General features: G+C 45.6%; 1 protein-coding gene across 1 annotated transcript in view; it reads left to right on the forward strand.

Annotated features, from left to right (window-relative positions):
* Nucleotides 1–22,505, forward strand: part of stt3b (STT3 oligosaccharyltransferase complex catalytic subunit B) — a 91,946-nt gene that overhangs the window by 23,315 nt on the left and 46,126 nt on the right. Inside the window, exon 2 of the mRNA XM_008280809.1 lies at nucleotides 16,049–16,157. Coding sequence (XP_008279031.1) covers nucleotides 16,049–16,157 — 109 coding nt within the window. The remainder of the gene's footprint in view (nucleotides 1–16,048; nucleotides 16,158–22,505) is intronic.

Raw genomic sequence — 22,505 nt, forward strand, 5'->3', positions numbered from 1 at the left:
CCTAACCCTAACCTGGGGGTCCATACTCCGCTGTGGAATATTGACCCCGGGTCCATTTTCAAGGGGGTCCATATGCAGTGCTACACCGCCACCACCCGATGGTGGAAACAGAAGTGTGACCACTATCCTAAACTGGCATCAGCAGCCAAGTACTGCCCGTGCGTCCATCCCACTTCCACCCCATCGGTCCAAATATTCACCCGCCACTCACCGCTACCCCCCTACTTTTGTGGATACCATGCATTGTTCTGCTCAGGACTTGTCAGCCCGTTTCCATTTGAAATGCCTTTGATTAAACAAACTGTCGGCAAGCAACTGATGCACTATTGATTTTGGTACAATACAGCTTTAATGCACATCAAAAACAGCTGCTTGCTAATTGTTCTTTTTTTGTAATTTGCACCAATAACGTTGTGCAGTTTTGAAGTATTTTGTCAATTATATCATCAGTTATATCGTAAATGTTCTCATTCATATCGTGGTGATTATTTTTGGTCGTATCACCCTAATGCCCTCATTGTCTCCATACAGAACTTTGCTCGTTTATTTCACAGTCAGGCATGTTTAGGCTTCTGAGGGCTGACTTCTCAATTAACCAGCTGCCGTGAAGACTCCCTCGTCACATCTGCAAAAGTAGGAAAAAATACCAAACTCATACCCAAGCTGGTTGGTTGGAGAGCCACACAGACTTCACAGCTCTACACTCGCTGTGCACTGAAGAGGCTGCAAGATTTGGGAGTTTAAACTTCCTCAATGACTCCCCGGTGGAAGAATGAAGCATAGCTTTGTCACCACTCTAGGAAAAGAGGGGAACCGAGTGGAGGGAGAGCGAAGCCCGCCCCTCTGTTCTCTCCTATTATCTCATCGCTATAGAATATGTAGCAGCAGCAGCAGCTGAGGCAGCCATGTGTTGGGAAGTAATGATGAAGGGACCGCGGCGCTACAGAAGACAGTGTATAATTACTCAGCCCTGGCAGTAAATTTTGACCCCTCAGGATTTCGGAACCACAGTGGCAAGCCCATTCATGCAGATATGGCAGCTTTGGGCCGGCACTGACTTGTGTTGTGATGTAGGCGCGCTGTCTTAATGATTGTGGAGTTTGCGGAGAGAGAGGTTGTGTGAAGTGCTTCATGTCTTCCTGACTGGGATGTTACTAAGCGCCTTGTGCTGATATTTAGGCCAATGAGGCGTAAATGTCTTCTCCACTGTCTCTTAGTGACTCCACAGCTCCGAGCGAAGCCATTACGCTCAAAGGCAGAGCAATAACAGCGCTGCGTCCGGGGGAATCACTTGTATGTCGACAGCGTAATTGTCCACAGCTGTGTTTTTTAACATTCAGTTTTATGGTTTCATTTCTGGCCATGGTGGTGTCTTAATAGAGCTTACCCCCATTTCACAACAAGGTGGATGTTTGGATGAGGAGGAGATTTCTAAGCTGTCGACGGCGGTGGGCAGCTGCCCTCAGTTTACCCTCGCTGCAGGATTTTCAGCCTAGAGGCTCACAGTGGTGGATTTAGTTTGTGTTTGTGTGTAGCTCCAGAGTGCACTGGTCTCTCTCAGCATTACAGCCTTTGAACTGAGTTCCTTCACATCCATAACAGGGACGTTTCCAGAGCCAACACGAGCACTCGGTCAGGAGTTGTGCATGTTCAGTTAAGCCCAAAGTCCAATTTTGATTTACAGTGCATTTATATTTGACCTTTCTTCTGGCTAGAAATGACATAAAGAAGTGACAGAAGATGATGAGGTGTGATGTTACAGATGTTGGTGATGCAGAGTTTTTAATGTTTCTTTATAAAAATGCTGCAGGTGTCTCGGTGGTTAGCACCGTCGCCTCGTTAGCTAGAAGGTCGCCAGTTGGCGTCCCGGTGAGGACACCCGGGATCTTTCTGTGTGGAGTCTCCATGTTCTCCCCGTGCAGCGTGCGTTCTCTCCGGGTTCTCCGGCTTCCTCCCACAGTCCAGAAATATGCTGAGGTTAATTGGTGATTGTAAATTGTCCGTAGGTGTGAATGTGAGTGTGCTTGGTTGTCTGTCTCTAAGTGTAGCCCTGTGATAGACTGGTTACCTGTCCAGGTGAACCTGCCTTCACCCTGAGTCAGCTGGGATAGACTCCAGCCCCCCATGACCCTAGTGAGGATTAAGGTGTAGAGATGACGGATGGATGTAAAAATGCTTCGTCCAAAATTTGTCCCTGTGGCCAGAAAAGCCTTTTTTTCTCTCTCTCTAATCTGATGACAAACTAAATGACCAAAAGCTTTCCTCTTCACCCAGGTGAGCTTTTGTGAAGTGGAGGTGTGTGCCTGTCTTGGACCGGGTCTATGGAGACAGCCTTGTTCAGTGTCTGATTGAGATGTTGTTACTCGAACAGCTCACGAAAACGGCCTTGGTGGGGATCCTTGGGTTTTTCTTGGCTTCTCACACTACAATTCTTTCCAGCACAGAGGTCACGTTTGGCTTCCTAATACACCTTTTGAGATTTTTCACACTCTGAAACTCCGTCTTCTTCTTTTGCTTTGCACTGTGACCGCTGGCTTTCCTCCTGTAGGGAGCTGCTAATCGTAGGTCATCACTAATAAGCTTTAGGTTTTTGACTTGCAGTCGACCAGTTGTCGATGACTAATTGACTAGTTGTTCTCAGTTTACAGTGTATGAGAATGTTCCTGGATCTTTTGCAGTGGCTTTCATTTTCTCAAGAAGCAGTTTCAAAAGGTTTGAATAATTTTAGAGGTAAAAACAAAACAAAAATTATAAATGCTAACATATTCTGAACATCTCTGACTCGATGTCTCTTTAACTTTAGTATCTTTTTTCAGTCAGAAGAAACTTTTTGGTCAAATAAAAGTCCATAAATCCAATTTGGTGGAATAACATCAGGCTTAACTCTACGTAGATTGTCTTCCTCGTTGCGTCCTGCCAATAGTTGGACCAGAAACTTTAAAGTAAACCTGTGATGTTGTTTTGCCAGAATGTGATGAAGTGTTCAGTTCTTCAGAGAATACCTTCAATAGAGATCTCAGCCCGTGATGATTATTCCTCTAATTATTGCTGCTGTTTGTCCTCGGTGTTTATGTTTGTGATATCCAATTGATTAGCCACCCGTTATGACAGCAAAGCTCTTTCTGCGCCAGTAATTACTCCCCATCTCCTGAATTCGCCGCTGCCTGCTGCTTCCGTCTGGCTCTCCCAGTGCCTCCTCTATTTTTGGTTGATGGTAACCTTGGGTTTTTGATAAAAGAGGAGCCTCTGCCCCAGTGGACTCCTTGGCTAAATGTGGAATTGGCATGCCTTTCATCCACTTCCTTTGATTCCGACACCGCAGTTTGAAATTCATTGACTTTGTGCTTTTGGGAACGTCACATTTCTTACATCCCTCCTTACCTTTTAAACGGACTCAAAGTACAAATCTGCAGCCGCCTTTGAATCACTCTTGTTTCACAGACGTTTAATGTGGTTCTAAATCCCTGCGTTTTGTATTGCCGGGCTTATTGGCTCTGCAGCGTTTAGGAAAGAGTTTAGCGGGGAGAGTTTGTGACCTGGTGGAGTGGCTTGGAAAATGTGCTTCAAGAAAACTGAATGAGACAAGTTCACGCTCCCTTAACACTTGTAGTAGATTCAGCCTTGGGCTCCGGCCAAAACCGACTCTATCAGAACGGGTGGAAGTCACCCAGATCGGGAGAGTTGCACCTGAACAATAAGCTTAACCGCTATAATTTCTGTAAAGCTGAGGGGAGCTGCAGATCTGGGCTGTAATTCTCTGTGGGTTTGTCACTGCGAGCGACCACTTCAGCTTAACTTATACAGTGCTCCAGTGGCTTTTACCATCAGGGCCTTTTTTTAGGCTTTGAGTTTAATTGGCATTTTTCATACATGATGTGTTTTCTCCATGCTGGCGGTAAACGTTGCCCATTACGTAACGCATTGATCTCGTAATGGGGTGGCCGCTCATCGCCGTTAGTGACACTCGTATTCGTGCCCGCTTTTAATCTCCAACGCTAAGAACCACACTTCTGATTTCCCATCTGGCGTCCGTGTAGCGTTCAGCGACTGTCACAGAAACATCTGTCGCAATCGAAGTCCACTCATCACTTGTCAGCCCGACATATTCATCAGACGGGATTTCTGAGAGCTTTGGCTTTTGGCAGAGGAGTCGATTATGGATGTTACATGTCTTCAGACTGTGGCGCTTTGGCTCGAGATCACGGATTTAGCCCAGATATCTTAGTCCCTGTGAACTTCTAATGGGCGGCTGCAGATAAAATGCACCAGTTCAGCAGTTATCACTTGATAAACAGCTGACTTATAGCTTTTGGCTGCTGCTGTGTTGAAAGTATTGCAGAGTGTGCTTGTTTACATGCTAAATGCTGCTGAAATAAATCTAGTATCTATTGGTTGTTGTGGAGTGATGTCACACAACAGCATCCTTTGTCTCCCTTTTACTGAGCGGGATGCAAAAAAAATTACCCAAATTTGTTCAGTAAATTAACAGGAATTAATCGGTGGAGATGCGTTTCTTCTCGGCCATCTGTTGCGGGGATTCGTGTGCTTTGCTTACAATCTCATGTCCCCCTTTTACGTTCAGACGGGGATGCTTTCAGAAGACGGGAACCGAAGCTGTGGGGAATTCAGCAGCTCGCTCAAGGAGAGGCTTAATCTTTTAAAGGACGCCCGGCTTGCTTTGTACTCGGCAGATTCAGTCGCGTTTCCTCAGTCATGCGGAGGAATATTAAGTCAACGATGGGAGGAGATGGATCGCTGTGCTATCAGTCGAACCTTTTGTTCAAACAAGGCCTCGGTTTACATTTTACACACCAGTATCTACTTATGAGGCTGCCTCGCTTCGTTATACACACACCTCCCCTGTTTCACTCTCAGCTCACTAATTGCTGCGCTACATGTTGGGGTTCAGACTCCTCATCTTTCTTCTGTAAGTTCTAGTCGATACCAACACAGACCCAGCTGGTTAATCGTATGTTACATGATCACCTCTGTATGGGGTTATTGAGCACAGCAAGCACAGTAATGGATTCGTCATTGATGGATACGCTGCACTTCAGTCTACAGTTTTACAAGTGCGGGTAAAGTCGACCCGGTCTACGGGGATGGACCTCCAGTCCCTGCTGCCTCTGTTATTACAGCCTGTGTCAGCGTTTGAAATCACTCACCATATGCTCTGAGCGTAGGGCTTCCCCTGGCAAGAGATTTAACTTCTTGACTAATAGCCATTAATTCAGGTTGACTACTCATCGCGCAATTATGATTTTCATTTAATTTTATTTATTTAATTTAGAAATTGCTTTGAGTTGCGGGGCCGAGAGAGAGAATGGTATAAGTGGGCTAACGTTATTAAAACTGTGCTAAATGACAGAGGAATACAAAACCACAGCTAATAACGAGCCCTTAACATGTAATTAGAACAAGTGGATGCATTAAGTGAGCCACGTCAACAAAAAAGTGATGGACTAATGGTTCTGAATGTGTCGGAGAGACTAGGCCTCATCATGTCTGTGGTGGAGCATCTCGTCAACTGAAGCTATAGGACCCTAGCTTAATGCTGCTGTCAGTCATCTCTGGCTGGCATCCCGTCGGCCCAAAGACACTGGGCCAGATTGTTGGTCCAGTGGACTTTTTTTTTTTCCCGAGACCGGGCCACTGAGCCCCAGCAACAACTTTCATAGTGAAAACCCCTGACTTGACTTTGAATATCCTTCCAGACATATATTATCCATTAAATGTAAATGTCTGTTTGTGGCTGGGGCTGCTAGGTGACTCAGTGGTCAGCACCGTCGCCTCGCAGCGAGAAGGTCGTCAGTTCTCGTCCCGGTGAGAACACCCGGACGTGGAGTCTCCAGCGTGGGTTCCTCCAGGTTCTCTGGCTTCCTCCCACAGTCCACAAACATGCTGAGGTTAATTGGTGATTCTAAATTGTCCGTAGGTGTGAATGTGAGTGTGCTTGGTTGTCTGTCTCTAAGTGTGGCCCTGTGATAGACTGGTTACCTGTCCAGGTGAACCTGCCTTCACCCTGAGTCAGCTGGGATAGGCTCCAGCCCCCTAGTGAGGATTAAGCGGTGTATAGATGATGGATGGATGTGTGTTTATGAACGAGTTGCAACCTTTCACCCTCTTAGTTGAGAGCAACCACCTAATCAAACTTGTTTGGCAACGAGTCCCTCGCTGTCTGTTAGCGGCGCCACCCTGTCCGACATGTCCCCTCGTTGTTGTCTTCTTCCTCTTACATTGTTAGAGAATTTCCTGTCCTTTGGATGAATCACACCTTTGTCAGACTTCAGTGCCTGTAATAGTCGGTTTTTGTAGTGACAGAAAGGATTTGATAAGGGGAAGCGGCACATTTTCAGGCTTCAGTTTGTGCTGTTCTTGTATTGTTTAAAGCTGTCCAATCCGTTTGGAGAAATGTAGGCATTAAAAAATAAAAAGTATTTCTGTGTCTGCACATACATCCATCAGTTAGATGTTCAGCTGTTGGGTACAATAAGCAAGAACTCCTCCAGGTCTCCAGCTGCATTAGATAACACTAAATCTGATCCGTCCTGCGTTCTGCTGCTGCATATTGTCCGGCTGTCACTGTGACACTGAACATAAATGTGTTGTTTGTGCCCAGACGTGTTGAGACGGCGTGATGTGTCGCCTCGGGCCGGTGTCCACGACCAGCAGTAAATCAGGGCCGGTGGTCACGTCTTCCTCACAGCCCTACGTAGGCGGCACAAGGCTTTGGCCTCATTGGATGCAGCTGACCAGACACATTCTTCTTCATCGTCTGATCATGGAGAGCACTTAGATCGCACATTGTTTAGTTTACTGATCTCTTTGTAGTTGTTTAGCTCAGAATGAGGGAAGCCGTGGAGTGTGAAATGATTCTGTGTACCCAACGCTCTTCTTGAAATTTGTTTAGAGACCTCCTGCCCCGAGCAGGCAGCGGGAGCAGCAGGCCACCGCCTCCTGTCGGAGGGTTAAACGCTCGACAAACTCCTCACCGTGCTCCGGCTTTCTTATTGTATGGCTGCTGTACGTACACTCAGGGGTTTAATGAATTGCGACAGAATTAATCTGAATTATCCCACACCATGCTGAGATGTAATTCAGTGCCTTTTTTATTATTTTTTATATTTTTAAATCAAATGATGCACCAAATAAATAGTAATTATTGTAGAAACTACAAAGCAGTCATCTTTCCAGCTATTGGTAATTAGTGCCTTTGTCACTGTGGTGGGAAACAGGCTCAGAACTGATAGTCTTTTTATGAATATGCTGCTGTTTTTGTTTTATTTATCACATAACAGGATAAAGAAAATGACTTATTGTTATATTTGCAAGTTTTATGTGAAGAAGTCGGCGGCTGTACCTCGTTATAAAGCTTGAGAAGCAACGGATGTGTTACCTGGAAGTCTCGACTACAATCAATACATCACATCCTCTCATGGTTAAATGGGAAATAAAAGCACAAAGAAGCTTGACAGAGTGCAGCCACGTTTTGTAGTTCTGCCTAAAATGACAACATCTGGCACTACTTAAAATGTTAGATGATCACGTGGGCGGCTGGTAGAGCGGGTTGTCCTCTGATTGGGAGGTTGGCGGTTCGATTCCCCGCCCCTCGAAGTGTCCTTGGGCGAGACATTGAACCCAAAGTTGCTCCCAGGCAGCACCTAGCATGGCAGCTCTTTCACCATTGGTGTCCATTTACCATTTACTACGTCCAGTTGTGCGTCTTTCGGTGCTCTTTGTGGTCCATCTGTGTTCACTGCCTGCCTGTATAGTCGTGTCATTAGTACTATTTGTCTTAATCTGTTTGGCTTTAAACAGGAAGTTCTGCAGATGTGGTGACGCAGCCTGTTGGTGTGTTTTTTCGACATGCTCTCTCTTGTGGGTTCGTTCTCCAGCAGAACTCAGACAGTTCATGTTTTTTTTTTGTGAGAAGTGGCTTTGGAGCAGGATCTGAAGGCTGGAAGTGTCCAGTTCGTTCTTCATCACTTCAAGCTCTACGCGGGTCATCTGAAGGTTTTTTTTTGGTTGACCACCGGCCAAAAGGGAGCCAAGATTTCATTTCATTATAATTTTAATTAGATTTTTAGCCATTAAATGTGTTTTAACTCGTAGCAACTCCGCTCTTTCTGTCCGGCTGAACATGCTCAGCCTTCCCAATAAGTCCGACAGATGAACAACGTGTTTCTCTCGAGACGTGTTCTGTTTCAGAACCAGTACCACCACTACTATCGCTGTGCATTCTAGACTGCGTTTGGATAATTTACTATTCAGCACCACTCATTGTCTCCTTATATCTTGTGCGAGCTCCTCGTCTGAGCTCGGCTAAGAAAATAGCCTAATTTAAGATCGATTGTTCTATTAGACCCACAAGGCGTGATAAGTCTGTGTCGCTGCGATGGGGTTTTGTCGAGCTGTTTGCACACAGGTGTGAATAAGAGCTCGTGTGTGAGAGAAAAGATAATTAGGACGTCAATAGGAGGGACTCTGCTGTGTATAAATCTCATGTCAGGAAAATGTAGAGCTCCTGGGCTAACTGCCTTCAAACAGCTCAGACTTGGTGTTTCACACAGAAAGCAGCACATCCAAAGACTGAACAAATCTGGAGCCACGAGCCTCCGAATGCATTTGTTGTTACTGGAAGAGACGCTTCATCAAAGAGCAGCACCTCGACGAAGAAGAGTCTTTATGAGACCGCTCCATTTTGGCACCGAACAACTTTGCTCCTAGCTGCCTTTTTTTTAAAGAGGCAGACTAATAAATGTGGAAATCTGTGTCCTGACTGTCAGAACGCGGAGGTATCGGAGCAGATAAACAATGCTAGTTTACAGCTGTTCTCTGTCTAGCGGATAGTCCCAGTTTTAGAGCACAGTAATGTGTATTGAAATTCATTTTCCCCAAGCATGCCAATGCTAATGTCTCTTTAAGATGCAAATTTCACTTTTCCAGTTTTGATTCATTAGTTTTAACAGGCTCTAGTTTGGCTGGCTGCACGCTGACATGATGATCTGACATCCCACCTAGGCACAGAAAAAACAAACCATCTGGTTGTGTTGCTAACGCCAGCTGGCCCATCCACAAAACTTTAGATTAGCCAGGCTTTTTTTTGTGTCAGTACAGCACTAATTATCTGTCAAATACATATTTAATCAGTTCATTTTGCTTTTGAAACTTCAGTAATGATGATTTTAGATGTTTTTCGCTCAAGCTTCTCTACGCTGTTTGTTCACATTTTTGTCCTGTTGGGAATAAAATATAATCTCAAACCCCAATAGACTTCCCAATCCCAGTCTTTTGGCTAAATTTTAACTCCACCATACTTCATTTTAATGCCGACTGGACTGTGAAAAACCTGTTGCAGGGCCCGGATGGCCTGCAGTGAAGGCAATGACAGTAATTCGTAAATGATGTGATTGGAAACCTTCTCAGCCAACTGTGCAGGACGAGCATTTAAGGGTGGAATTCAATTTTACAGTAATGCCTCATGTATTCGTCCGGCTTTATTCTAAACGAGGGCCGAGTGCATCTCGGAGCTTAAACAAAGGTTGAATGAATGAATTTCCAGCGGCGTTTGAGTTTAATGGCTTTTCCCGGACCTTGTTTTCCTGGACCACTTCATCTCAAACGATGAGCTCTGCACTCCAGATTCAATTGGAGAGAAAAAAATCTTTTCTGCGGTGTCAGCAAGCGTTCACACACTGGAAGGAGGATAATTGTTTTTCTTTCTTTGCCCGTTTGAGAGTTTTTGGAAATGGTTGACCTGGCAGAATAATTAGCTGCATATTTGGCGTTTATCTCGTGCTGTTCGTGTGTTTTTGTGTAAACAGCCCTGCATCGACCGAGACGCCGCCTGAACCTGCTGCGTACGCCGGCGGGCTTCTAATTACAAACTGTGTTTAATTTCTGATTGACCAAGTCTTGGCTCGTCGCATGTGCGCCGTATTGCCATCGCACATCCACAGACTGCAATTACCTTGCTGGGTCAATGAACAAATTAGAAGACACACAAACACAGACAAATAGGTGCCTTCCTATCTGTCCTGTCTCCTGGTGCTTATCCTAACCGGTAACCGCATCTATCCTGAGCCTTCCAACCAAGTGTTAACCCTCAAACAGCCAACAGTAGTCTCAACTGCCCACAATGTTCTCAAATCTGTCAATATGAATGCTGAGAAACACATTCTAGCTAAAGTGATGCTGCCTCTGGATCATGTGCCAGGATGCCTCATCTTGTCAGGGGCCGGCTGGACACTTGGTGCTGTTAAAGCTCTGGCAGCTGTCCAGCCAGCCTGTTAGCATGACCCTTCCCACCAGTAGTGAGGTATTAGTTTTTGGCAAGCAGTAATCTCCAGGGATGAAAAATGAGGCCACCGTGCAAGTGCCAAAAACTGCAGTTCCTTAAATGGCCACTTGAGGCCGGCGCTAAAAGCAGGTTGATCCCCATAGACGCCCATGTTAAAATGCTTAACTTTACAGCAGAAATAAACATGTTTATAGACGGTTAGAAAAAGGATTTTGGTCTCTGTAGCTAATTTGCCCTTTCATGATGATCGTATGGTGTGTGATGTTCTATGTAAAGCACTCATTTACATTATATTAGGCCTCAGACTTATGCATGATGAAGGGCCAGGCTGCTGCTAGTGACATGGTGGTGCCGTCACAGTACAGCCTTCATCTTCACTCACGCTCCACCGCTTTGCTCAGTTTTGGATTAGCCGGTCATCAGCCAAAGTTGGGAACCGTCTGAACTCTGTTCGTCTGTCTTTATTTACAGCCTGTGATTTTGTGGCTGTTGGAGAAAGTGTGCAGCGTGACTGAATGCTAACTCAGGTATCGAATTCTCAGGTTATCTAGCCAGAGAATCCTGTTGAGTAGATACAGAGTACTGAAGGTAGAGTTGCAGTGGCATACAGGTGTAGTGGTTAAAGAAATGCTCCTAAATTGGGTCATACTGTTTCAGTGAGGGGCTGCAAGGTGCCTCAGGGGTTAGCATCATTGCCTCACAGCTAGAAGGTCGCCGGTTCGCGTCCAGGTGAACCTGCCTTCACCCTGAGTCAGCTGGGATAGACTCCAGCCCCCCCACCACCCTAGTGAGGATTAAGCGGTGTATAGATGATGAATGGATGGATGTTTCAGTGTCCATTAGCTAGGTGCTAAATCAGCTAACCTACTAGCTCTCTGTTGGACTGCTCCTACAACATAAACAGTGTTTTGTGGCACTGAGGAATCGGTTTTGGTTTCTCAGACATTATCTTGCTTGCTTAACCCTTCTGGGCTTTTAATTATTTCCTACTATTCCCAGATCTCGTTTTATATTATCCTCTAATCAGCCGTGCTCAGTCTGAAACAACACGTCCACATGAATGCCAGGACTCGAGTTCTCCAAACAGAACCTCGTACTATGATGATCAGTGGTGATTCACATGCCAGTGGGTTTAATGTTGTCTTACTGTTTGTATGCTAATTGCCTTCTCCCCACTGTGTCTTGGTGCTGTCATATCAGTTAATGCACTGTTTAGGTAGCATTGCATATTATGGTCCAGGATACCGGCGTCTTTTCTTTTATCTACCGAGAACTCCTTTCAAGGCAGGTCCTATAATGAAATGTCATGTATAGACCTCAGAGGCAACAATAACGTGGCATTCTGAGAACCCGCCTATCTAATGGGCGTCTCATTGTATGAAGCATGTGCTCTCTTGCCTTCTGAGCGCTCTCTTACTTACAGGTTTTCCATTCAGACTTTGCACAGAGGTGGCTAATTAGTCAAGGTGGTGATTACGCCCTGGAACCAGAAGTCTATTCAGACATTCACCAGAACGTCGGACCAGTGGGGAAAAGCCAATGAGGCATCTGATTATGTAGTCGATGCTGAATGAAGCATCGCTGGCTTGTAAACAGCGATGGAGCCCACTTAGTCATGCTGATGATGATGGCGCGGTCTCAACAGGAAACTGGTAATCAGTGAAACGGACCTTGATTAAAATGAATTATGATGCTTGCGGGGGGCCCCAAGTGATCTAAAGTGCACAATATGCCACTCCTCGTTCTCATTTTTGCTATCAGATATTATCCGAGGAGTTGATATAGGGACCGTTTCCCCTGCTGTCATCCTTGTGTATATCAATCCAGAAGTGTTTTTTTTTTTAATGGCATTAGGGGTGATTCGCTCGGCTTGAAGCTCGCTGGCTGGCTGTCAGAGGTGCTGCAGTGGCACCGCTAGTCATCATGTGCTCTGTGGCCTGAGACCGTATTGGCAGCTATGCATTAAATTGCTAATGCGCCTGGCAGAGCTACATTATCCGCGCCATCAAAGTGACAAGGGCAGAGATAAAGCACTCCGCTCAGCTGTCCATGAGATCATCGCAAAATGGGTTTCGTGGATGTGCCTTGGCAGCGGGCAAAGTTGTCTTTCAGAATCCTTTTCTTTTGAATTTGCTTTTGTTTCTGCCTGGCTGATTTGACAGCTGCAGAACAATGAGGTTGAGGTGGCTGGGCCGGGTCCGCCTCCGCTCGCGGTCCCTCCGCGGCTGAACTCGCACACCTGGCTGCCCCTGAAGCACGGCACTTTGTAGCGCCGCGGTTCTCTGCACACCTCAGTATGTAAGGAAATGCTCGCACATCCAGAGAACAAAAATATTGACTTGACAACAAATCGATTTTTTTTTTTTTCTTTCCTAGCATTTTGTTGGCCACTGTCAGCTCTGTGCAGTAAAATAAGATTTGGACATTTTGACGGACTAAGTCTAATCTATAAAAAATGCAGTGTGGATTTGTCCTTGCAGGACAAAAATAAAAAAAGAAAGAGCAGAGATTCAAGCTCAGTAGCTCTGTATTCTTTTCAGTATGAGTCCTGTGTGGCAGCTGGATGGTTTGTTTGTCCTAGTCTGCTCTGTGCCTGGATTTTTAGACCCTCAGGCCTCAGGCTGTTGAGTAATGTGATTGCCTCAGGAGCCCCAAGGAGAAACACTCATGTCAGCTTCTTAATAGGTTTTCAAGATCACTTTAAGAGGCACGGTTGCTGTTAGTTTTTTTATGGATGGAAGTTGAAGCTTGCACATCTTATTATTAATCACTTCCCTGCCATTGACCAACAAATCCGCTGCTGTCGTAGAGAATAATGACAAAAATAATCACAAAATTTGAAAATATGTTTATAATCTACTTCATGGGAGTCTGTAGATTATTTTCAGTACGACGTGTTGAATTTACATCTGCTGAAATCGCACCATATAATAAGTCCAGGTCTTGAAACTGCCAGTGGAAGTCAGGGATAGAAAAGTCGCATTCGCTTGGAAATGACTAATTCCTTGTCACCGCTGGCTGACCGGAAACATGGGAGGACCTGCGCGAGGGAGGAGGGCTTCAGGTGCGATGTAGACGAGGCAGAAAACCAAGCACCTTGCGATGATTAATGAGCTTCGCCTCGTGCCAGCAGTTTGAAACACGCCGTCCCGATCATGAGCGTAAGCAGCGGCGCTCTGCAGCTCGGTGACAACGCTGCTGCCGTCGCTGCCTCTGCTTCACCTGCACACACACACAAAGCATCAAACTAAACAAGCGCCTGCTGAATCTCAAGCTGTGTAGCAGATAGAAGTAAGGAAATAGTATTGATTCAGTTTGTGGCTGGTGACAAACCAATGTTACTTGTGCTTTTTTGTCCTTGTTTTGCTTTTGCTTCTTTTTTTTTTTTAGACCACAGTGTCATCAGATATTAACCTCAGTTAGGATTTTGGCTAAATTATCACGATCGACTGCGATATCGACGCTGAAAACACTCAGAGAACTCCCTCTGCATACCGAATGGAGCTCTTGCTAAACTAACAGCCAGCGAACGAGACGTCTTGGCTTCACTTTTAGGGGAAATGTCACACCGCTGCACACGCAAACCCTGCAGCAGCAGCAGCAGCGGCCTGTGCAAAAAAAAAAATCTCCCGGAGCCATAAAAAAACAGAGAGCAGACAGGCAAAACGAAAATCAAATGTTTGGAACAGAAGGTGAAGCGGGTCATCAGCCGTTGTTTGGGAGCATTTTGAATTCAGGGCAAGTGATGTTAAGCAAGATCAAAACCGTATATGAAGAGTGCACAGGACCGCCGCAGAGCAACACAACCGCCTAAAAAAAAAAAAAAATCACCACCAACTACTGCACGACGAACGCCTGAAGGCAAAGGAGAATAACTTCGCTAACCCTACCTCAACAAATCACCATTTTTATCCGGCAGCACAATGTGGAAAAGTGACCGCAAGTTAGAGTCGGGCAAAAGTTATATAAATCTGTGTTTTGCTTCTAGATGTGAATCAGGATGCAAGAATCTGTACGGGAGTAGAAATGGTGCCCAACATGGAACTGAAAAGAGTGGTGTATCTAAACGTGACATCCATGATCTCTACACCTTAATCCTCACTAGGGTCATGGGGGGCTGGAGTCTCTCCCAGATGACTCAGGGTGAAGGCAGGTTCACCTGGACAGGCAACCAGTCTATCACAGGGCTACAATTAGAGACAGACAACCAAGCACACTCACATTCACACCTACGGACAATTTAGAATCACCAATTAACCTCAGCATGTTTCTGAACTGTGGAAGGAAGCTGGAGAACCCAGAGAGAACCCACGCTGCACGGGGAGAACATGGAGACTCCACGCAGAAAGATCCCAGGTGTCCTCACTGGGACGCCAACTGGTGACCTTCTAGCTGAAACATGATGGTGCTAACCACCGAGCCTGCAATGTAAATGTTTTATCTTTAAATTGAGCGAATGATTCTGATAAATAATCTGAGTGTGGATCGATATAATAACGCTTATCATTTTGGCCGTAGTCGTAATTATCTCTACCGAGCAGGTTGATAATGGAGCGATGTGGGATTATTGAGCGAAAGAAAAACTTATTACATTTGGTGCAGATCTAAATCATGCCACACAATCATTTTTTTCTTCTTAATTTAACAAAAAGTTTAATAAACTCCACTTTCTCATCGTCTGTTCTTATATTTGTATGATTATCTGTGTTCTGTCTGGTCTCGCTGTTATCGCTGAAACAGCCGCGCTCAGCATATTCGATATTTGAGGAAAACAGTTGGACCGACCATAAACACAGAAATTAAGCTCGTTAAAACAACACCACGCATAAGGCTTCGTATTGTTGAGCAGCATCTCGGCCTCCTCTCCCCAACCTTAGCTTGTGTTGTTTGGCTGACGCTGTTGTTGTACATGATGCAATACGAATCAGAGAATTTCTCCAGCGTGTGACGGAGCTTATTAGCCACGCCGACGAGGTTACCACGGCCTCTGTAGGATGCATACGCAGGAGCAGGTTCCCTATACGTATCTTAATGTACGATAAAGCAGCTCACATTAATTAGTTGTTTGGCAAAAAAAAAAAAAGGTGCCTCTGAAAATTTAGCGAACACTTGCTTGGTTCTCTTTGGCAGCAGCCTCCTCGACGGTGTCAGCTCTTTCGTTCTGCTGCTTGACAGCGTTCCAACCCCCTCGGCTTTCCACAGCTACCACGCCGTGAATCCAGCCTTGTTTGCACTGATATTCCTTATATTTGTTCTCAGGGGTTTTTCTTTCTTTCTTTTTGTTCCCTTTGGACGTTATTCCTCTCTTCCGAACCTATTTTATGTCTTTTCTCTCCACATGCCGGCGGTTGCGATTGGAATTATCAGCACAATAAGACTGATTTGTTCTCTTAAAAAAAAAAAAGAAAAATAGAAAAATACCACAGCATGTGTGAAAGCTCTTCATCTTGTCTTCTTTTTTTTTTTTTTTTTAACCAAAGGCTGACCTGAGAGTTGTTGGCATCAGCACAAATGCTCAAACAGTGAATGGTGGCTTTATCTTCCCCTGTTCGAACAAAGCAGAGTCTCTGCAGCTCACCCATTCTTACCGCCTTCAGAAAAGCTCTAAATAAAGTCATCTATTCTTTCCTCGAGCTAAGTGCTTTTTTCTCTCTCCGTCAACAGTGATAAAATTTTGCCAATAGATGGCCTACAAATGGAAATAGATGTTCGCTCTGTTGGTCTAACACTCTCTGGTTTGTCTTTCAGGTTCAACTACAGATCAACACATCATCTCACCACCAATGGCTTCTACGAGTTCCTCAACTGGTTCGACGAACGGGCCTGGTACCCTTTGGGCAGGATCGTCGGAGGCACGGTGAGTTTCTTCTCCAGGTGTTTGTTCTTTTCTTTTAAGCACTTGTTAGAGGATTACAGATTCAAATGATAAAAATAAGACGCTCATGAAGGTGTTTTTGGTTCCTCAGTGTAGAAGAAGTACAGGAGGGCAGGTTTTAATGTAATTTTTGTGGACTGGACAGCGTCTGTGGCAAAGACAGGGGACCACAAACCACGTATTTCAGCCTCTCCCGGAAAGGTTAATGCCGAACATTTTCATTATCATTTAATCAACCAATTATCTCTTGCTTCATCCATTAATCACTCACTCTGTATATCATTACAAAAGAGTAAAAAAGTGGTCTTCAAGGTGACTGTCTCCAGCGTGAAGTTATGCTTTGTGTTTTATTTGAGGTAAAACAAAAGAAAATGCAGCAAACCTGTACGTTTTAGAAGCGTGAACAGCTGAAATGTTTAGAATGATCGCTTCTCGTAATGATGATTTATTGTCAGAATCGTTGCAGATTAATACTCCGTCGCTCGGCTAATGGATCAGATCAAACGAGTGTTTCCGCAGATGTCATCCCGCCCGTCGGTTTTCGCCAAAGTCTGTTTTAATTTTGGCTGCAGATGTTTTCCAGCGTGGCCGTCTCAGGATTGCCGCGCCGTATTTTTCTGAAGTTTAATCAGGCGCCGACCTCCGACGTGAACTAGCTCGCTCTGCACAAGAGCAGAAAGCGGTTTGGACGAGAGTCAGCAGCTGAGGCGATGCTACTCCACCAGATTGCACCTTTTCGAGTTTGCCGGCCCATCCGAAGCAGCAACTTGATTCATTAGCGAGGGTGAGATGGAGCCTGAGATTGACGGGTGAACTGGTACTGAAAGAGCAGATTAGAGCCGCTTTAATGAGCGTACTACACGGGGCGTCTGGGCTCACCTCAGAGATAGGGCGAGAAGTTCAGGAACCCACAAGCTTTTTGTGTTAAAAGGAGCCAATTGAGGCTATTCAGGCATCCAAAATCCTCTTACTTACCTACGGAAATAGTCCAGGCTCCTGGAGAGAACCCCAACACATGCTCGAAAGATTACACATTCCTCCTACCCTCTGGTTCTGATTGGTGAATATGTGAATCACTCTTATATTAGATAATAATCTGGTGATTGATTCGAACACGCAGGAGCTGACCTGCACGTCAGCCGAGCCGACAGGTTGATGGAACTGCTGAAAACAAAGCTTGCTAGATACGAGAGAAAACATTGTGTAAACGCATCCGAGCGATCCCCACACAAGCCTGCCTACGAGCGCCGTGGAGAACTATTTCAGGGGTTATCTGGGGTTAGGCGATGCAGCTGAGGGATACCATAGAGCCCTATAAGCCTCCGCCTGGCAGCACGGATTTAAGTCACAATCCAGTAGCAACAGTGAATTGTTAACCTGACAGATTCCCCCTCGGCTGCCGCGGCCTCCCTGCTTACCGGCAACAATGATCGCGGTGAAACATTAAACCTTCTCCGTGAAAAATTGGACATGTTGATTCCACACAGTTTATCCCGGCCTCCCCTCCTCTGTGCATTTCTTCTCCCGATCTCATCTCCTCAGCCCTGCATCCTGTGAACTGTGAGGCCTGTGTGACTTAAATAGCCAGGCCTATCCATCTCCGTCTTCTCTTTAACAACCCCACCTGCTTTCTTCTCTCTGAGCCGGGCTTCACGGTCGCACCAGGGTTACTCTCTGAGCTGTAATTGCACAAGGTAATGATGCATCAGGACTACATAATCTTGGTCCTCGGTGCTGCATAAAATGTGAAATGTCTCCCAACGTGTTTCCAATATTGAGTCCGGCTAAGATGCTGAACAGCCTGTAGTATGACTCCCCCTCCCCCCTCCTTCCTCTATATTTATTTATTTATTCCATATTTCCATCTCTGTGTGCTATAAACGCTCTCTCTCGGGCTGATTGGGGATTTCCTCCACACACGGTTGAGACAGCGAGGCATGTTAATGCTGTGCACTGCTTTCACTTGCTGTTATCATTACAGCATTAGGCAGATGGTCCATGGCAGGAGCTGCAGCCGTTCTCCATGCTGATGTTTGAATCCACACAGTTTCCACCACAGCACAAGAAACCCATAGAATCGGAATCCAAAAGCCATCCGTCAGCATTCATCCGTCAAATGCAATTACCATCAGCCACTGGTAATTGCACATGACAGGCCTGGCTTGTAATAATGGATGTGCTGGTTCTGTTGCAGAACGTGGACACTTGCGTTGGACCTTGTGCCCACAGGGTGGAAGCTGAGGCTCATGATTAGACTGGTAATCGGAATTGGAAGGCGTATAGTCTCAAGTTAATTTTCATGACATTTACAAGATTCCTGGGCTGCACACAGCATTGTCTACTGCATACAAATAGGCCAACCCTGCTCAGATCCGTCTTCTGTGCTCCCGTATTGGCGTTTCTTAAATGTACGAGTGAGAAAAAAAAAAAAACAACAAAACGCAGCGGAGTAATTTGCACACGGTTCGTTTGAAGTAGATTACCATGAGCTACACAAATCTCTTCTCTGCTCAAATTTAGTTTCACTTAACAGTCATTTCATTTTCCAGTTGAACATTACTTTAAATATTTTAATGTCCTCAGCAGACTGCCCTCCAGCTAAACCCATCTGCAAACAGAGAACATACGAGAGCTTACGCTGAATCAGAGCCGAGGTGCCACCGTGAGTAACGTCTGACTTCCTTTCTAGGATAATTGGCTTCTATCTGTTCGTCGTTTCTCTTTATTAATAAGAAAGTTGCTGAGTTGGACATCTATTCTCCGTCATAAAAAAAACTAAACACTTATGTCCCAATCAGATTCAGCTTTATGATAATTCAAGACAGGAAGTTAGCTGTGATTTCTAACTTCTTTATTACATCGGAAATAAACCAGAAAGAATGCAATAAAAAAAACATACCGTTACCTAAATGCCCTATAAAAGCAGAACCGGTTGAGCCCGTTGGAATGGGTTTATGCCTGGTGTGATTTGCGATGCCCTTGTCTTGGCAGCGTTGAGCGGAGGAGCCACGAGGAGTAGTGTTTCTCTCCCGGCCCTCAGGTATATCTTACGCCGTCTCCCAGCAATTACAGAGCAATTACAGAGGTCACATTGTCCTTGCACAACGCTGTTATTATTTTGAACATTGTTGGCAGAGGACTCTTTCTACACCGTCGCCACTAAAACAATTTGCTGTATATCTTTTTATTTGACATTTTAAAGGCGCCCCGCTCCAACAGATGATAGTTCCACTGCTGAAATCAATTCTCAGACTGTTTCCTATAACCAGTGTGTTGCTTTACTGACCTAATTGGAGTAATGGGACTGGACCACTGCAGCAGAACCCCCTTGTCATTAGAAAAAGGTCTGTTTTTATCAACAAATCCCAGGATGAGACCAAAATGAACTTGATATAACTCATTTTTAAGCACAATCCTTGCCCCAAACTGTAACGCCAGGTGACATCTTCACCAGAAGCATCAGCTATGTGATTTGTTTTGAATCCAATGCACTGTCTCGCACACATTCCCCAGCTCACAAAATGCGTATTAATCTGCAGCTGAAAATAGTCTCCAACAAATGCGCTGTTTACTCCTGGGTAAAAAACTACAGCGCCCATCATCTCGGGGGGTGTTACCGTGACTGTGTCTTTTTTCATTACATATAAATCCAGTCTGAACCAAAAACTGTGCCGTAATAATCATTTGGAAGAAGCCCTGTACCAGATGGCAGGTTTTAGCCGTACAGGTGGAAGGGGTCACTGTGCCGGCCAAACTAAATGCAAATGTCTCCCTGTAACATGCAAATCTATGCAAAGTGAAGTAGCATCTTGGAGTTGACGCATAAAGGAGATCTGACAGAGCCAGGGTCAGAACGGATGCCTGATGAGGCTGAGGTCTGGGGAATGGAGAGGCCGAGTCAACACCTTGAACTTGTCCAAACCGTTGCTGTGCAGTGTGGCCTTGTTCTGTATGATCCAGCTGAAAGAAGCTGCTGCCGTTTGGGAGCACGGTCGCACAATGGGGTGTACGTGGTCTGCTTTTAGGTAGGTGGTGTGTGTCAACGTAGCATCCACAGGAATGCCAAAACCCAATTTTCCCAGCAGAACATTGCCCAGAGCGTCACACTGCCTCTGCTAGCTGCCCCTTTACCCATCCTGCTGCCATCTCATCTCCAGGTAAATATTAGAACTAGTTCATCCATTCATCCATCATCTCTACACCTTAATCCTCACTAGGGTGGTGGGGGGCTGGAGTCTATCCCAGCTGACTCAGGGTGAAGGCAGGTTCACCTGGACAGGTAACCAGTCTATCACAGGGCTACACTTAGAGACAGACAACCAAGCACACTCACATTCACACCTACGGACAATTTACAATCACCAATTATCCTCAACATGTTTCTGAACTGTGGGAGCAAGCCGGAGAACCCGGAGAGAACCCACGCTGCATGGGGAGAACATGGAGACTCCACGCAGAAAGATCCCGGGTGTCCTCACCGGGATGCCAACCGGCGGCCTTCTAGCTGTGAGATCACGGTGCTAACCAGGGTGCTAACCACCGAGCCACCGTGCAGCCCCCAGTTGTTCATATGTTCTAAAAGAAACCACCACACCAGACCACCTCCTTCCATCACCCCGTGGTCTAGCTCTGACGCTCCCACTTCCGTCGTAGCCACATTCTGCTGAGGTCCGGGGCTCGGCGTGGTCCGGGTTGCTGCTACAACACGCAGCGAGCCGCCCAGCTCTGCGTGTTCTGACACCTTTCTATCACCGCTAGCGACGACGGAAGCTAATTGTGAACATCCCACTTGTTTGCATGAGCGAGCTCTGCAATTTCACCGAGCGGAGACAGGTATCAGGGAAGAAGGGCATTTACTTCACTCCTACACTGCTTTTTGAAATCATGAAATAAATGTGCGAGCGCTCTCATTTGCATCACAGCTATGCTTTTAAAACATGCAGGGGTGTGGACGAGTGCTGGGCTCATCTCTGCCCGTAACGCAGCAGCATCGCATGGCCTTTGTTTAGGAAACTTAAAATGCTTCATGAATTACAAACTTCTCATTTTCAGAAACCCTTTGTGGACCTGACATTTTAACAATGATAGTCTTCATGTCGACTGATGCTGTATGACCTCTTTGGCTCCTGCTAGAATTCATGAAACCACCTTTGCGACTAGATACATGTCGGCTGCGTTCAACCTGTTACCCACCTTTGTTTAACACAACCCGTCTCTCCTTTCAACACCTGTACTTCACTTGTCATGCGGTTTCTGTCCAACCTGTTTGTCTCTTTCTTTATTTTTTATCATATCTTATTTGCCTTTCTCTCATTGTCTTTTCTCACATTATCCACTCCATTCTTTGCTCAACCCCTCATCCTCACCTCATCCCCATCATTTTAAACATTTTTTTAAAATTGAAAATCAGACAGATGACCCTCCCAGTCCTCATTAATTGTGTATGATAGCATTAGGTCTCTAAGCACTCGGATGGGTCACACCGTTTGAGAGACAGATGAGCCGATATCAGTTAATGTGACAGTTGAGTGCCTTTCTGCTCGGACCGGTCCGGCTGCCCTCTCCCCATTTATTTCCTTTTTTCACTCCCACCCACCTTCCCCGCTCCCCAGAGGACGACTGTCAGTTGCTCTTTCTCCCGAGCCATAGATAAGGAGGGAAGGCTCCTCTAATGTGACAGTCTATAACAACAGCGGCCTGTCAAGCCAATAAACCAGCCTTTGTGGCAGGAAGGACAATGACTCCAGTGCATTTTTGGTAACAGCTTTTGTCAGTTGATGATATTTGCATAATGAGAAAATTCTATAATCTCGCATTTTAAAAACCAGCGCCGATAAATAACGTTGAGAGATTTCCATCGAGCCACACCAGCAGTCATATCAATAACATTATAGGGACCCCGGCCCCAGAACAGAGTTCAGGACGGCTAATAATTACAAGGCTAGCGCTGTAAATGGCAGGATACCACTCCATTAGACAGAGTCCAATCCTCAGAGCCAAGAGGCCAGACATGGTTGATTTTCATTGAAGCAGATTGTTTGGTGAAGCTTAGGTCTCCTAGGCGCCGGCTAATTAGAGATGTGAAGACCGGAGTTTATTAGCGGTAGTGTATAGACTGTAGCTACAGTGAGTACGCATTAGGGATCACTCACACGTTAAACATAACGCTGCGTTTTCTTTTTTTTTTCTTTACTTCAGACAGCCTCAGTGTGCTGCAGCAGGCCCTAATTGGATCTGCTCTCATGTTATAGACGAGACGGGGGCACGAGGCGTCATCGCCTACTCAGGCCCCGGCTTCAGCTCTGTTGTTTTTAATTATAACCTTCTGCT

Source organism: Stegastes partitus, unplaced genomic scaffold (assembly GCF_000690725.1).
Source record: "Stegastes partitus isolate 25-593 unplaced genomic scaffold, Stegastes_partitus-1.0.2 Scaffold6, whole genome shotgun sequence".
In the NCBI taxonomy this organism is placed as follows: domain Eukaryota; kingdom Metazoa; phylum Chordata; class Actinopteri; family Pomacentridae; genus Stegastes; species Stegastes partitus.